Source organism: Carcharhinus amblyrhynchos, chromosome 12, assembly GCF_965287045.1.
Source record: "Carcharhinus amblyrhynchos chromosome 12, sCarAmb.v2.hapA, whole genome shotgun sequence".
NCBI lineage: Eukaryota > Metazoa > Chordata > Chondrichthyes > Carcharhiniformes > Carcharhinidae > Carcharhinus > Carcharhinus amblyrhynchos.
Window position 1 is genome coordinate 75,278,888 of NC_137335.1, and position 15,989 is coordinate 75,294,876.

Sequence of the window (15,989 nt, forward strand, 5' to 3'; positions counted from 1 at the left end):
GAACTATCATTGACTGTCGGAGAAAATCCATCCGGCTCACTCATGTCCTGTAGAGAAGGAAATCTGCCATCCTTACCTGGTCTGACCTACCTGTGTCCAAGTGCACCGAGCAGTTTGCTTTTCAGTGCCAACGTGTTGGAATATAACATAAGGTTGGATCTTACAGCGCTCCATGTTCCCTTTCCCGTTCCCCATCCCCATCATTCCCAACCAAAAAGTCAATCCAGAACCTACCACCAAAAAGCCGGCTGTCTCGCAATCAAGTTAATTGGCTAAGGTCCAGACTCCACCCTGTCTGGGAGGGGAGGCTCCGCCTTAGGAGAGCTGCTGTCCAATCTGACAGCTCTGTAGTGGCAGCAGCGCCAGATTGAGGCGCTGGCCATTGCTGGGACTACAGCTGGGGCATTTAACAGGCCGTTTATGAACCTGAATAGGCCCGATGGGTGGGCGGGCAGCTGGGCAATCCAACAAGTAAAGTTTACTTATTACTGGGGTGGCACGGTGTCACAGGGGTTAACAGTGCTGCCTCACAGCGCCGGGGACCCGGGCTCGATTCCCCGCCTAGGTCACTATCTGTGTAGAGTTTGCATGTTTTCCCCGTGTCTGCATGGGTTTCATCCAGTTTCCTCCCGCAGTCCGAAAGGTGTGCTGGTTAGGTGCGTCGGCCGTGCTAAATTCTCCCTCAGTGTACCCAAACGGGCGCCGGAGTGTGGCCACTAGGGGAGTTTTGCAGTAACTTCATTGCAGTGTTAATGTAAGCCTATTTGCAACACTGATAAATAAACTTTAATCGTAAGTAGGCTTACATTAACACTGCAGTGAAGTTACTGTGAAAATCCTTCACCCCAGCCCCCCATTGGGAGACAGATTAGAGCAAGCCAGGTGCTGAATTGGATTGCCACCCCCCTGTTTTCAGAGAAGCCAGCAGGTGACTATAAAATCCAGCCTGTGGATTAATTCCGTGCCGCGTGCCCGGGTACGTCCCGGCAAATACAGGCCAACCCTGGTCACTCACAAGACGGCCACAGTAATTCGCCTTGTCAGGATCTAGATAGGCTGGGCGAATGGGCCAGGAAGTGGCAAATGGAATTTAATGTTGGCAAGTGCGAGGTGGTCCACTTTGGTAGGAATAATGGTAGGAAGGATTATTACTTACGGGGCGAAAAACTGCAGCAGGCGACGGTGCAGAGGGACCTCGGGGTCCTTGTGCATGAGTCGCAAAAACCCAGCCTGCAGGTGCAGCAGGTGGTCAGGAAGGCGAATGGGATGCTGGCCTTCATCGCGAGGGGGATTGAATATAAAAGTAGGGAGGTCTTGCTGCGGCTGTATAGGGCATTGGTGAGGCCGCAGCTGGAGTACTGTGTGCAGTTTTGGTCGCCGTACTTACGCAAGGATATTTTGGCCTTGGAGGGAGTGCAGAGGAGGTTTACTAGGCTGATACCGGAGTTGAGGGGGTTGAGCTGTGAGGAGAGGCTGAATAAACTAGGCTTGTACTCGTTAGAGTTTAGAAGAATGAGGGGAGATCTCATTGAGACGTATAAGATGGTGAATGGGATGGATAGGATAGAGGTGGAGAGACTCTTCCTGCTCAGAAAGGACAGTAGGACTAGGGGGCACAACCTCAAGATAAAGGGGGGGCGGTTTAGAACGGAGTTGAGGAGGAACTTCTTCACTCAAAGGGTGGTGAATCTCTGGAATTCTCTGCCCGTTGAAGTGGTGGAGGCTGCCTCGCTAAATATTTTTAAGACGCGGGTTGATGGGTTTTTGATAAGAGAGGGGATTAAGGGTTATGGGGAGAGAGCGGGAAAGTGGAACTGAGCCACGACAGATCAGCCATGATCTTATTGAATGGCAGGGCAGGCTCGAGGGGCTGGATGGCCTACTCCTGCTCCTATTTCTTATGTTCTTATGTTCTTACTCCGCTTTGTTCACTCTCCCTTTAGACCTAAATGTGCCTGAGCCCACCAACGTCCCCATCGAAAAGTTTGACCAGAGGGGGGAGATCGAAGTGGAAGCACCATTCTGGCCAACGCCCAGCGGAAACGAAATCCCTGCGCACCTTCGGGACGACGGTAAGTTTCACCCCAGCCGCACAGGAAGGGGAGGGGAAGGCAGGAGGTTAAACCTGCGCCCCGGCACGGGGAGTCAACGTTCGCAGGAGAGGGTTAATAATTGAGGATGACTTTTTCGTCTTAACAAATGTTGAAAGAGGCGTCGTGATGGAAAATTGTTCCTTCTGAAACATCTGACTGAGTTGACCGTGCGATAATGTGGGTAATAATTTGTGAAGCAAGGTTGTGATTTATTTATCTTGCGAGAAATTCGCCAGCATCCAAGAGGATTTGGGAATCGCGGTCTGCTCAATAAGCCAGTAATGCAATGCCCTTTATCATTCAGTGCCTCTTTGTCAGCAGTTCCCGGGAGATAGAGCTATGGAAGACACAATCCATTGTACAACTGTGAACTTTATAAATCGTGAGTCAGCAGCTATTTCTGAGATTAAAGCAGGCGTCCTCATGATACAGGCATCTCCACCTTTTACAGTTCCTCTGGCTCAATAGATAAAAGACTTATTCATTTCGTAAATCTGTCGTTCCCCTGGCAGCTGCCAGAATGTTCAACTTGGGCGGGATTGAATAACGAGCGATAGCAGACCGTACACTCTGTCTGATTTCCTTTAGCATTAGGGTATACAATTTCACCTCAGCTCATCCTAGCAACAGACTCTTCCATTCATTTCTCCCTCGAGTACTTAATTCACTTCCCCTTATGTGCACTTGTACCATCTGCCTTAGTTATTCCATGAGGTAACACGTTCTACAATCTCCAGGTAAAGAAGTTCCTCCTCATTGGATTTATTGGTGATTATCTTATATTTATGGCCCTTAGTTCTGGTCTCCTGCACAAATGGGAACATTCTCTCCGTATGTCTTTTGTCTAACTAAGGCAGTTGCTTTGATGACACTGCTGTCCCACAGCGCCTGGGACCCGGGTTCGGATTCCCGGCTTGGGACACTGATTGTGTGGATCTGTACATTCTCCCTGTGTCTGCGTGGGTTTCCTCCAGTTGTTCCAGTTTTCTCCCAAAGTCCGAAAGCTGTGTTATTTAGGTGTGTTGACTATGCTAAATTCTCCCTCAGTGATACCCGAACAGGCACCAGAGTGTGGTCACTAGGGGATTTTCACAATAACTTCACTGCAGTGTTAATGAAAGCCTATTTCTGACACTAATAAGTAAGCTTAAACTATTGATGACGATCATATATTTATGGACCCCTAGTTCTCGTCTCCTGCACAAATATAACATTCTCTCCATATTCATCCTGTCTAACTACTTCAGAATCATATTGAACTCAAGCAAGCTTTGTTTCTTCCAGAACAAAAAAACCCAGCCTTTCCTGTTGTGGTACCAACCTTGTAAATCTCTTCATGCAGGGTTACCGTGTCTGTAAGATGGAAACCAGAACTGAATAGGTGGGCTCCGTACAAATTTAACATCAGCTCTTTGCTTCTAAATGTTACAGTCAGGGAAACAGTATAGAAGCAGAATGGCAAATGTAAGATAAATTAGCTAGCATTTAAATATAACATAGTAATGCCAGTATTGAGCAAAGGTCTTATGGCTCAGAGAGAGGGACACCAGAAGGTCTGGGTTCAGATCCCAATGAAGGACTGGAAGGTGTGCTCATAATGTGGCCAAACAGGTTGGATTGTCAATCCAATAAGAGTGGAAACTTTCTGGTCACAGATACTGGAGAAGGTAACTGCATTATCATGGATCAATCCAGGGGAGATCCATGGTTACCAAAGAGGACATGATATCTAAAGGAGAAGGAGGAGGTCAGCATGGAGCATGTATCACCTCTGCCCTGGGCTAGGCTGTTGAATGTTCTCCGCCTCAGTGTCCTTTGTGTCACCCCCTCTACTAAGACCTTGTGGTTTTTTTTCCCCGACAGAGAACCTCCGTGTTAACGCAATAGGTGGAGACTATCCCCGGTACAATGAAGACTCTGCTATGCACTCTGTGGCCTGGGTGGCACTGCCCATTATGATCGCTCTCATTCTAGTCATAGCTCTGTTACTGGTCAACCAGAAGAAGCAGTGGATCCCGGTGCCCTGTTACAGGACTCCTACAAAGGTACGATCTCATCGACAAATTCATCAGCCTGAGCTTGTTCTTAAATCTGCGTAAGTTAAAGTGGGTGGGAGAGTTTTTTTTTCCACAGTGTGAATAAATCTCAGAAACATCTACCCTTCCAGCACGTTGTACAGCTTCAGAATATTCAGATCAGTTACCCAGTTCAATTAATGAGTAAGTGCAGAATTAAATGCTATTCTCAGTAATGATGATCATCAAATTACCAGACTGTTATTAAAACCATCTGGTTCACTCGAGCCCTTCAAGAGATGAAACCTGCCATCCTTTCCCAGTCTGGCCAGATGTAATTCTAGACCCACAGAAAAGTGGTTGACTCTTAACCACCCTCAAATAGCCTGCCATTTAAGTTGTATTAAATTGCGACATGCAATTTGGGATGTGCAATAAATGCTGGCCTTTCCAGTCATGCTTCCATCCCAGGAATGTGTGCTTGCCTTGACAGCGAGTGAGTGTGGAGTTGGGCTCAGCTGTGGTGTCAATGCTAAGCTGCCGCTCAGTATGAAAGCTCAAAGGTGAAAAATAGGCACTTTTTTTTTGGTGGATGGCCTGTGACCCTGGAACTGTCGCCCAGCAGGGGAAGCTTGCACCTTTCAAAGAGGAAGTAACCAAGGGGAGATCACCAGCAGGTGAGAATATCCCAGTAGACCAGCCTCTGTGGCCACATTCCAAGGCGAGCCTTCAGCCAACCTGCCTGGTCATCAGCAGGTTATTCCAGAGCCAGCGTTTTCAGATTGGAAGTGATTTGCAAAAGAAACAAAAGTGATGTGAGAAAAACCTTTCTCGCTCAGCGAGTGATACGGGTCTGGAATGCACTGCCTGGAAATGCGATGGAGGCAGGTTCAATCGACGCATTCGGGAGGATCCCATTAGATGAGTATGCGGATGGAAACCACAGTAAGAAGTCTCACAACACCGGGTTAGAGTCCAACCAATTTATTCGATAGTAAACTCACAAGCTTTCGGGGTTTGCTCCTTCACCTGACAAAGGGGCAAACCCCAAAAGCTGGTGAGTTTACTATCAAATAAATTGGTTAGACTCTAACCTGGTGTTGTGAGACTTCTTACTGTGTTTACCCCAGTCCAACGCCGGCATCTCCACATCACGACTACGGTAGAAACCACATGCAGGGGTATGGGGAAAAGGCAGGGGAATCGCACTAAGTCATCGTGCTCATGTGGAGAGCCGGCACAGACACGATGGGCCAGATGGCCTCCTGCACCATAATATTTCTGTGATTCAGTGTTGATTGGTGCAGTAGACCAAATGCAAATCAGTAATATGCTATAGTGTGATTTGCAAACTTAAATGGAAGAGATCTTGTGGTGCAGTGGTGGCATCCCCATTCCTGGGCCTGAAACTCTGGGTTCAAGTCCCACTTGATGGCTGCAGAAGGTACCTTCCTAAGGTGGCCAAATAGGCTAGATTACCAACCTGTAAATGTTTCCAATACACCCGATGACCAGTGGGTCAGCCATTCTGCAGAAGAGAACTACAAACCACTGCAGTATTTTGCCGAGCTTAAACCTGGACCAACCCAAGGGAAGTCCATGGTCATCAACCTACCACCTTGAGGAGGATTATAAGTGTAACCATTCTAAATTTCAATAAAAGTAAGACGATCTCTGTCCCGTCTCAAGTAATTGTATGTTTTCCCAACATTAATTTGAAAAGAAGGATTACATCCCAATTTGTTTATTTCCCCTTTAGCGACTCACTTGTTGACTTTGATTAATGAAATATTTATACCTTAAACAGAAGACGCAGTTGACTTTAGAATAATTGACTGGGAAGCGTTACTGAGCGCTGAGAGAGGGAGCTCAATTAACACATGGGGATGGTGGCGGAATCACAACAGGTTAATTACTGCATCTCTCCCATTGTTAATTCAGCTCCACATCTCCTCCATGCCAATTACCTGAATGTGCTTGGTAATTTGCTGTTTAAGGAAAGCTGATAATAAGTAGCTGGGGGAAAAGGTGGAAATGTGCAGAATTCTAGAAGGAGATGGATGGTAAAGCTCAAACCTTATGTGAAAGATATCATCCAGAACTTGAGCACAAAGGTTCTGGCTGACACTCTAGTCCAGTACTGAGAGAGTGCTGCTCCGTCAGAGGTGCTGTCTTTCAAATGAGACTTTAAACCGAGGCCCCATCGTCCTGCTTGGTTGGATGTAAAAGGTCCCTGGGCCCTATTTCGATGAGGAGCAGGGGACCTATTCCCAGTGTCCTGGCCAACATCAATCACTCAGCCATCATCATAGGTGGCTCGGTGGTTAGCACTGCAGCCTTACAGCACCAGGAACCCGGGTTCAATTCCAGGTCACTGTCTGTGTGGAGTTTACACGTTCTCCCCATGTCTGCGTGGGTTTCCTCTGGGTGCTCCGGTTTCCTCCCACAGTCCAAGGATGTGCAGGTTGGGTTGATTGGCCATGCTAAATCAACCCTGGGTTTCAAGGGGCTAGCAGCATAAATACATGGGGTTACGGGGATAGGGCCTGGGTGGGATTGTTGTTGGTATAGGCGCGATGGGCAGAATGGCCTCCTTCTGCACTGTAGTGATTCTGTGACCATAAAAAACAGACTATGTGATCATTATCACTGTGCTGTTTGTGGGATCTTGCTGAGCACAAATTGGTTGCTGTGTTTCCTACGTTACCCAGTGACTACAGTTAAATACTACATTGGCTACAAAGCACTGCAAGGCACTATATAAATGCAAGTCTTTTATTTCTACCACCCAATGGTATACAAGCTGTCAATCTGACACCACATAAAGTTAAAAACAGTCCTGTGTAAACATAGCCACTAAGTCCTGACTCAGACTCCTCGTGCAACTTACAGCTTTTAATAGTCCTAATTGCTGACCTAGCCATTAGTAAATGTACTGCCTGCCCGTCACTGAACTCTACTGGCAGGAAGGTCCCAGGTTCAAACCCTGGGCAGGGTTGTGTTACCTGATCTCAGACACAGTGACTGTACATTGGCTTTACACAAGTTAGTAAGACGGCTGCCTCTGAGTCAGAAAGTCACTCGAGCTCATGCACTGGAAAGCTGGACCGTACCCAGTGAGAATCTGAGACTTAGAACATAGAGCAGTACAGCACAGTACAGGCCCTTCGGCCCTCAATGTTGTGCCGAGCTTTGTCTGAAACTAAGATCAAGCTATCCCACTCCTTATCATTCAGTTGTGCTCCATGTGCCTATCCAATAACCACTTGAAAGTTCCTGAAGCGTCCGACTCCACTATCACAGCAGGCAGTGCATTCCACACCCCAACCACTCTCTGAGTAAAGAAACAACCTCGGACATCCCTCCCACCATGAACCTTATAGTTATGCCCCCGAGGAAATAGTCTCTGAACGTCCACTCTGTGTATCCCCCTCATCATCTTATAAACCTCTATTAAGTCGCCTCTCATCCTCCTCCGCTCTAAAGACAAAAGCCCCAGCTACCTCAACCTTTCCTCATAAGACCTACCCTCCAAACCAGGCTTACTTGGCCAGAAGGCCTGCAGTGCCTTGAAGTTGACGGGCCAACAGGCTGCCTCACAGCGCCAGGGACCCGGGTTCGATTCCCAGCTTGGGTCACTGTCTGTGTGGAGCTGGCACGTTCTCCCCATGTTTGCGTGGGTTTCCTCCGGGTGCTCCAGTTTCCTCCCACACTCCAAAAGTGTTCAGGTTAGGTGAGTTGGCCGGGTTAAATTGTCCTGTAGTGTGGGTTAGGGGGATTAGTGGGGTAAATATGTAGGGTTATGGGGATAGGACCTGGGTGGGATGCTCAGTTGGAGAGTTGATGCAGACTCAATGGGCTGAATGGTCTCCTTCTGCACTGTAGGGATTCTTTGATTGTGCATCAGTGATGTGGAGATGCTGACGTCGGACTGGGGTGGGCAGAGTAGGAACCTAAGGAAAGAGCAGCACTCCGAAAGTTCGTGATTCCAAATAAACCACTTGGACTTTAATCTGGTGTTGTGAGACTTCTGACTGTGCATCAGCGGGTAGTACACTAGTGGTTAGTTGGGATGGAAGATGGATGTTTTGTGTACAGAATGCTATTAGGAAAGAAATAAAATGCACCACCTCTCCCAGCGAGCCCTGCAATTACCCAGCTAATTACTTTTAATTTCCAAAAGGCTCAGAGGTACCATTCATGTTATTAATATGGGCTGTCTCCTCACAGTGCTAACCACTGTGCCACCGTACCTCCTAATCATGGCATCCTATTCAGTCCTGGGTTGAGCTTCAAGCCGTGTGTCATTTCTATCTCCCAGACGGCTTATTCACATTATCAACGTTGGTTGTCTGTGCTGCTAACTCACCCTCACCCCCCTCCGCACCCCCCCTCCACTCTGCATCACCCCCCCAACCCACCACCCCCCCCCCCCCCCCCCACCCCACCATCTCTAGAATCCTCATCCACACTTGCATCATGCCAAGGTTTTGCTTCCCCAATGTCCTCCTCACCAACTTGCTGATGCCTATCTGACAGGAATGCCAAATTCCCTGCACTCGGGGGTCGGGACATTGGGATCAAATGCAGGTCCCGACCCCGCATTGATAGGAGCAGTAACTCAACAGCCACCTCTGCCTGATTAGCCAGTTAGTGGCCTGATGGTCAGCAGTTCCTTGAAGTTGAACGGCCAACAGGTTAGCACTACCTGCCTCACAGTGCCAGAGATCGGGGTTGAATTCCGTCCTCGGGTCACTGTCTGTGTGGAGTTTGCACATTCTGCCCGTGTCTGCATGCGTTTCCTCTGAGTGCACTGGTTTCCACCCACAGACCAAAAGACATGCAAGTTAGGTGAATTCGCCATTGTAAAATAACATTGTCCCTTAGTGTCCCAAGATGTGGAGGTTAGATGGATCAGCCACTGTAAATGTGTGCAGTTATGGAGATAGAGCAGGGGGTGAGCCTGACTAAGATACTCTGTCAGTGAGAGTTGGTGCAAACTCCATGAGCCAAAAGCTCCCCCTTCTGCACTGTAGAGTCGGAGGCTCAGCTGGCCTCTGGTTAATGGCCTTCATTGGCCTTTCAACTGAGTTAAGCTGCCTGCCACTTGTGGATGGGTAGCCATCCCAGACCCCACCAATCTGAGAGCATGGCTGCGAGCCTGTTCTATGATGATTAACTGACACACCAGCACCTTCCCAACTTTGTTCCTGTCCCCAAACTGGCAACAACATCCTGCGCTAAATCCCTCTTCCCCATTGCCTCTGACTGGTTGTTTTCCATTGGCTCACTATAATATTATGTAGCACCAACTACGTAGAACATAGAACATTACAGCGCAGTACAGGCCCTTCGGCCCTCAATGTTGCGCCAACCAGTGGACGCAATCTGATGACCCCCTAACCTAAACTATTCCAATGCTATCCATATGCCTATCCACTGACCATTTGAACGCCCTTAAAGTTGCGAGTCCACAACTGCTGCAGGCAGGGCATTCCACGCCCTTACTACCCTCTGAGTAAAGAAACTAAGAGTCAATGCATCCATTGAGTTAAACAAATTAGTCCCACTCCCCATTCCCATGGCCCTACAGCTTTCTGTTTCCAACTAGAGATCCAGTTCTCTTTTGTCACTATCAAATCTGCGTCCACCCCACATTAAGGCAGTGAGTGAAAGACAATCTTCTCATCCCCTTGCCCTCAGGCCCATTCACGGCCCATCCCAAACCAACATTCTCTGATCTCATGTCCCAGCCAATGCTTGTGTAGACTTCCCTCCATCACAATCGTTGGGTAACCTTTCAGTGCTTACTGCTGTCCTCTTCAACTCACCATCAAAGCCCTTTCATTGTGTTACAGCTGAAGGGCAGCCTTCCCCTCACTATGGAGTGCCTTTGATCTTTTTATCTACGTTAAGGGCCTCATACAAATGTACATTGTCGACGGTAAGAATTGTTCAGTTGTCAGGAGACATGGCACAAAATTGGTCAGAGTTATTTTACAGAAACCTTACCGCACAGAACACAGCTTAAAAGAAAGAAATCCAAGCAAACAGAAAGAATGACACAATAGGAGATTCATGGCATTAAACAGTAATGAGTTCCATGTGAAAGCATTTGGTTTGTTCGCTCGTGGGATGTGAGTGTTGCTTACAAGGCCAGCGTCTATTGGCCATCCCTAATTGCCCTTAAGGAGGTGGTGCTGAGCTTCCTTCTTGGACAAGTACACTGCGTGAGTTTAAATATAGATCAAGTGCCAAGGAGGTGGTGATGTGTTAAAGAGAGTGATAGAAAGAAGTATCAGGTTTTGATGGGACCAACTTGTTTCTTAAAGGACAATAAGAGAGATGGAAATGCACGGAAAAGCTCAGTGACTGGTGTCATTATGCGGACATCATATTTCAAAATGTCACATTAGTCATGCTTGTTACAGCTACGCACCAATCTCAAAAAGAAAAGATAAACACAACCAGTCATTAACCCAGAGGTTGATGTTTAACATTTTATTGAAAAAGTGGTTGTAGGAATTGTCTTCAGTGAAACTGAATATCAGGCAGTGTGTGTAACAGACTGCTGATCGGATACAATAGCCCCTTCCTCTTCTTCCTGAGACAGATTTCTGCCTCCAGCGTAATAGGGCGGCACAGTGGCACACTGATTGGTGGGAATAGATGGATATGGTCTCCAGAAGAGTAGGGAGTTTTAGTTCAGTCGGGCAGCATGGTCAGTGCAGGCTTGGAGGGCCAAAGGATTTGTTTCTGTGCTGCCATGCTCTTTGTTCTGCCTCATTGAGCCGCGGACCCAGGCTCAATTCCCAGCTCGGGTCACTGTCTGTGCGGATTCTGCACGTTCTCCCCGTGTCTGCATGGGTTTCCTCCGGGTGCTCCGGTTTCCTCCCACAATCCGAAAGACGTGCTGGTTAGAGGTGCATAAGGCCGTGCTAAATTCTGCCTCAGTGTACCCGAACAGTTGGCGACTAGGGGATTTACGCATTAACTCCATTGCAGTGTTAACGTCAGCCTGTTGTGACACTAATAAATAAACTTTATTCACTTTGGTTTTGCCTCTTGGCTCAGGGCTTTAGGCCTGTAGACAAGCTGACTTCAGACTTGCGAGCAAGTTCCTGCACAGAGTCGGGCAAGGTGGTTGTGGTGTTGGAACACCAATCCACGCTTCAACCCTGATGGCTGCGTTTCTTTTTTGAAGAAACCTGCCAGTCAAAACCCTGTGCAGCAGGTTCCTTTCCAGCCTCTGTCTGTACCAGATACGGCAGTGAGTCACACTCAGCAAGAAGATCCCCCCCACCTCCCCCACCGCCCCCCCCAAGTTCAATTTGCAGCCTGAACTCAGCTGGTGGACCTTAAATGGGACAACAATAGACTGGAATATCAAAACACAATCCTGTCGCCGTCCCACAGCCCGACTGGACGGTGTCCATATCCATGTGTGGAGGTCAGGCGGGGGTCAAGGTTAAAATGACAATGGCACGCCAATAGTGGGATAGCCATACGCGCACAGCACTGCGCAGGATTTTAACCTACTCGTTCCCTTGGGAGCAGGAGTATTGGGAAGGCATGGGGAAATCCCAGAAGTCAAGTTTTCCTTCCCGCGACGTACATGTGGCATGGCCGACCTGTTCCCCTCACCCAAAGTTTAGGCTTCCCAACAGGTTGGTGGGAGACACAAGGCATGGTTGGTGTGCCACTGGCTGGGGCGGGGGTGGGGCGGGGGGGGATGCACAGGAGATCCCGTGGCCAGTGATCCTATGGGGGTGGGGGCGGGGGGGGTCGTATTGGAGGCCCAGGTGGGGAAAGGCTTGTAGGGAAGATCGGAGTGGGGTGTCCAATCGCGGGGGTCACCCAGGTAAGCGCACAGAGCTTAGGGTCTGACAGCCCTCACCCATGCCTATTCGTCCCTCAATCTTTCAAAATAAAGTTGAATAACCATAGGAACCACCGCCTCATCATAGTGTTTAAAGTGGCAATCCACCTCATAGAATCATTGAATCCTTGCAGTGCAGAAGGAGGCCATTCGGCCCATTGAATCTGCACCAGCTCTCACCCATTCCCCCACCCTATCCCTGTAATGCCCCACACGTTTACCATGAATAATCCATCTAACCTATACATCTTTGGACATGAAGGGACAATTTACTGTGGCCAATCCACCGAACCTGCATCTTTGGACTATGGAAGGAAACAGGAGCACCTGGAGGAAAACTGCCCAGATACGGGGAGAACATGGAAACTCCACACAGATGGAGACCCAAGCCCAGAATTGAACCCAGGTCCCTGGCGCTGTGAGGCAGCAGTGCTAACCACTGTGCCACCTCCTTGAAATAGGTTGGTCTTCAGTCCACATTCCCACCTCTGCTCAAGGTGGCTGTGGGCAGAGTAGAGGCAGGGTTCCGATTTTTGCGTAGCTGGTCTTTCTGTGCCTGTGGAACCATACACACGGAGCAGGAAGGAAAGGATTTGTGAACAAGATGTGACGGATGGAAAAATTATAAGCACCCTAAGGAAATTGGTGCACTTAATAATATTTACGAGGGGTTTGGGAATGACTCTAACTAAGCCTTGTTTATCCTGCTTGCTCTCACAGCCCTCGTGTCTGAACAACCAGCTGGTGTATGTGGACTGTAAGAAAGGAACCATGGTTCAGGTGGACAGTTCCCAGAGGATGCTGAGAATGGCGGACCCGGACTCCAGACATAGCGGTTTCTACAGCATGCCAAACACAAAGCAAAACAACTTACAAGTGGACAGCTTCTATCAGACGGTGTGAGGCACCTCTCTATGCAGAAAGACTTTTTCTTTACCCGCTACAAAAAAAAACACAAAAAAAATCACAAAAAAAAAACAGCTACAATTGTGCACTTGCTTAATGGACTGTATTGGGTTGGTGAATTCATGTACAGCTCTGAGACTTTTGACGGGATGGGCTCCGTTTCACTCCTACCGTGTGCCAGAGAGAAAACAAAAAAATCATTCCCACTTTTCCTTGTGATATTTGACCAAGTGTTTTCTAGAACACTTTAGCACCAAAGTTAAAGTTACTATGGGTTTTTTTTTTCTGCATGTAATATATTTAGCCGTAGGGAGGAGAAGGACGCATTGTGGGGGAGGAAAGCCCTTTCGGGTTGAGTACCAAACAGCAACTCTCCGAGTTTTGCAGATGCTTTTCTGTTTTGTTTTAAGTTTTCTCACTCTCTGTACCCATTAACGACAATGCCTAACCCACTGAAAACTAGGGAAGAAAGAGTCCCTCGGCATGAACGAGCTAGAGTGTGCCACAAGTACAAACTCTTATAAATAAGAGAGTCAACGCGTCCCCAGGCCGACCCGCAGAGGCAACGTTTCCCGTACGCGCGGAAACCTAGAAGACAATGCGGATTTTTCTTTTCGTTTTTAGTTGCTGTTGTTTCGTTTCTCAGAGCATGGCAGACGTTAAGGGTGGGTTGACCGAGGCCATCTTAAAAGTGTACCGTGTGCTGCTTTTGCAATGGCCAGTTGCTCGGCAAGGACAGCACCAGGCTGCGGCCTAAACTTCCTTCTTTTGTTTCGTTTTGTATGATATTAGCACTGGATCATTTAAAGATACTACCAGAGATGAGAACAACCACAACAGGCTTTCCCCCCATTCCCCCTCCCCTGCCCCCCAACACTACCCCCCCCACGCACACCACCCCCCCCCCCCCCCATCCTCCCACCTCCCCAAAAGCCACCACCAGCCTCTCTGGTGTTGGGGGGGGGGCGGTGGGGTGGTGGGGTTCCTAAGATTTTCAGAAGGTGGAAAATGGAAGCAACTTTGTTGGACAAAGTTCCTGCTCGATATTGTGAGAGAGAGAGAGAAAAACGCAAAGACTGGGTTTTGTACTTACTGGTATGCAGACTAGAGACTGCTTCCGTGGTAGGAAGCTTCGTAATTATATATTACTCAAGCACCTTTTTTGAAGCTCAGAAAAAAAAAAGGAGATTATGCTTTGTGAAACATTAGCATTATAGGAATATTTATGTTAATATATATTATGCTAAAACAAAAGTATTTGTACATATATATAATTTTCTATGTTTTCCTGTTTAATGTATTTATATCCTAGAGAGATTTTATCCAGTTTAAAAAAAAAATTAGCTTAACAGGCATTCCATTCTAGTGCTTGATGGCTTACAGGACTCGCAAAAGGAAAGAGCATCTCATTTTACCTAAGATTTTGTGCCTTTTTGCTGATGGCTTCAGCACTGCTCTCGCTACTTCTCATTTCAGCCTACAAAGGGCTTTAAAAGATCGCAAAGATGGGTCTCACAGTTATCCATAATACAGTACCAACGCTCTTCAATCTCCAACTTCATCTTCCTTCAAAGTCAGTCTTTCTTTTGTCCGGCCAGCATGTCGTTGATTAACTTGTACAGTTTATTGTGTCAATCCTTTGTTTGATTCCTGTTGCAGTTTAACCATTGAGGATATTATGCACTGGGCAGCATTTCTTTTTATTTTTGGTCCCTACGTGCGCTTGTAATTTGTTGGTCTTTTTCTCCCATCCGCCCCCTCCCCACTCCTGCAGAAGGCAGCTTTCCTCTTCCAGGTCCCACTTGGAGTGCATCTGGCTCTGCTCGCCGAAATAAAAAGTGCCCCCCCCCCGAGGCTGAGTCAAACGATGCACAGCTTGGCTCACAGGACAGAGATGTCCCAATCTCAGTTCCCAGGCCATGCTTGAAATTAGCCCCTCTCGCAAAGGGTGGTGACAAGGAAGCCGTACTTGCCACTACGGGGTCTGCCGCAGATTCTGGAGGGATTGATTCGGCCGTCATTCCCTGATCACTTCCCCCCTCCTCTGCTGGGAAGTGGATGTTGAGGCAAGGACGGGGTCAGGTTCTTCTGTGAAGTTTGCCCTTTGGGATGGGCTGGCACTCGGACATGCACACACACGAAGGATGCCCTCTTCTACAAGGCCGACACCATCCGTAGAGCGCTGGACCAACAAGAAGGGCTTCAGGAGAGGAGGGGATGAAAGCAAATTGCAATAAAGCTGAACGGAATTGATCAGATTTCTCAAGATTATGAGATCTGCACCAAATGACTCTGCACCCTCAGTGATTTCAACCTCCACCTTAACTCACTTTGTTCTCTTCTCTGGGTTCACTGACCTCCCTAAATCTCCCACTCCACATTATTCTCACCTGTTCATAGTCATTGCTTTTAGCTGCCACCTTGTGTGGAAACTCTGTCTCCGTGATCTCCGTCACAGACAGTAATACCATGCCCGATCTCTGTGTGGCATCTCTCACCACTCACATTCCCCTTCCCTACCCCATTTACCCATGGTAAAATTATCCAGCCTTTAGACTTCTGCTTCTAGCTGGGAAACATTCCCTCATTTCTGCTTTTGATCTGTTCTCCTCCTGCTCATTCCCCAGGTATGACCTCGTTCATCTTTTCCCTCAAGTCCAAGAGGTGCAGACTTAGACACTCAAGTTGGTTAGCCATTAATTGCTTGATCTGACTGAACCACACAAAGTACAGTCAGGTCCTGTTCTTTGCTGCCAAAACTGACCACAAACGCCTGGATTGCCCTCAAGCCCAAAGGGAGCTTCAGGTTATTTTCTCCACCAGCGATCCATCTCCTTAAGCCACACTGTCCTCCATTCCAACAACAATGCAGCTCATGGACTTGGTCACCGAAACTGAATCCATTCGTTGAGTTGTGTCTAGTGCATGCTTCTCTTTGCCCTGCCAATGAAGCTGTTGATCCCAACCCCATCCCCACCCTTACCCTGAACTCACCTCATCCATTTTCTCTCTTGACTCTCTTCACGACCCCTCTGAGCTCATCTCAACCACAAGATTTACCACCTGCTCTCTCAATCCAATCGTGACTAGTCACCC

General features: G+C 48.0%; 1 protein-coding gene across 1 annotated transcript in view; it reads left to right on the top strand.

Annotated features, from left to right (window-relative positions):
- crim1 (cysteine rich transmembrane BMP regulator 1 (chordin-like)) overlaps nt 1-13,771 on the top strand; it is a 207,191-nt gene extending 193,420 nt beyond the window's left edge. Inside the window, exons 15-17 of the mRNA XM_080200734.1 lie at nt 1,944-2,072; nt 3,957-4,138; nt 12,708-13,771. Coding sequence (XP_080056860.1) covers nt 1,944-2,072; nt 3,957-4,138; nt 12,708-12,890 — 494 coding nt within the window. The 3' untranslated portion in view covers nt 12,891-13,771. The remainder of the gene's footprint in view (nt 1-1,943; nt 2,073-3,956; nt 4,139-12,707) is intronic.
- The last annotated feature ends 2,218 nt before the right edge of the window (nt 13,772-15,989 follow it).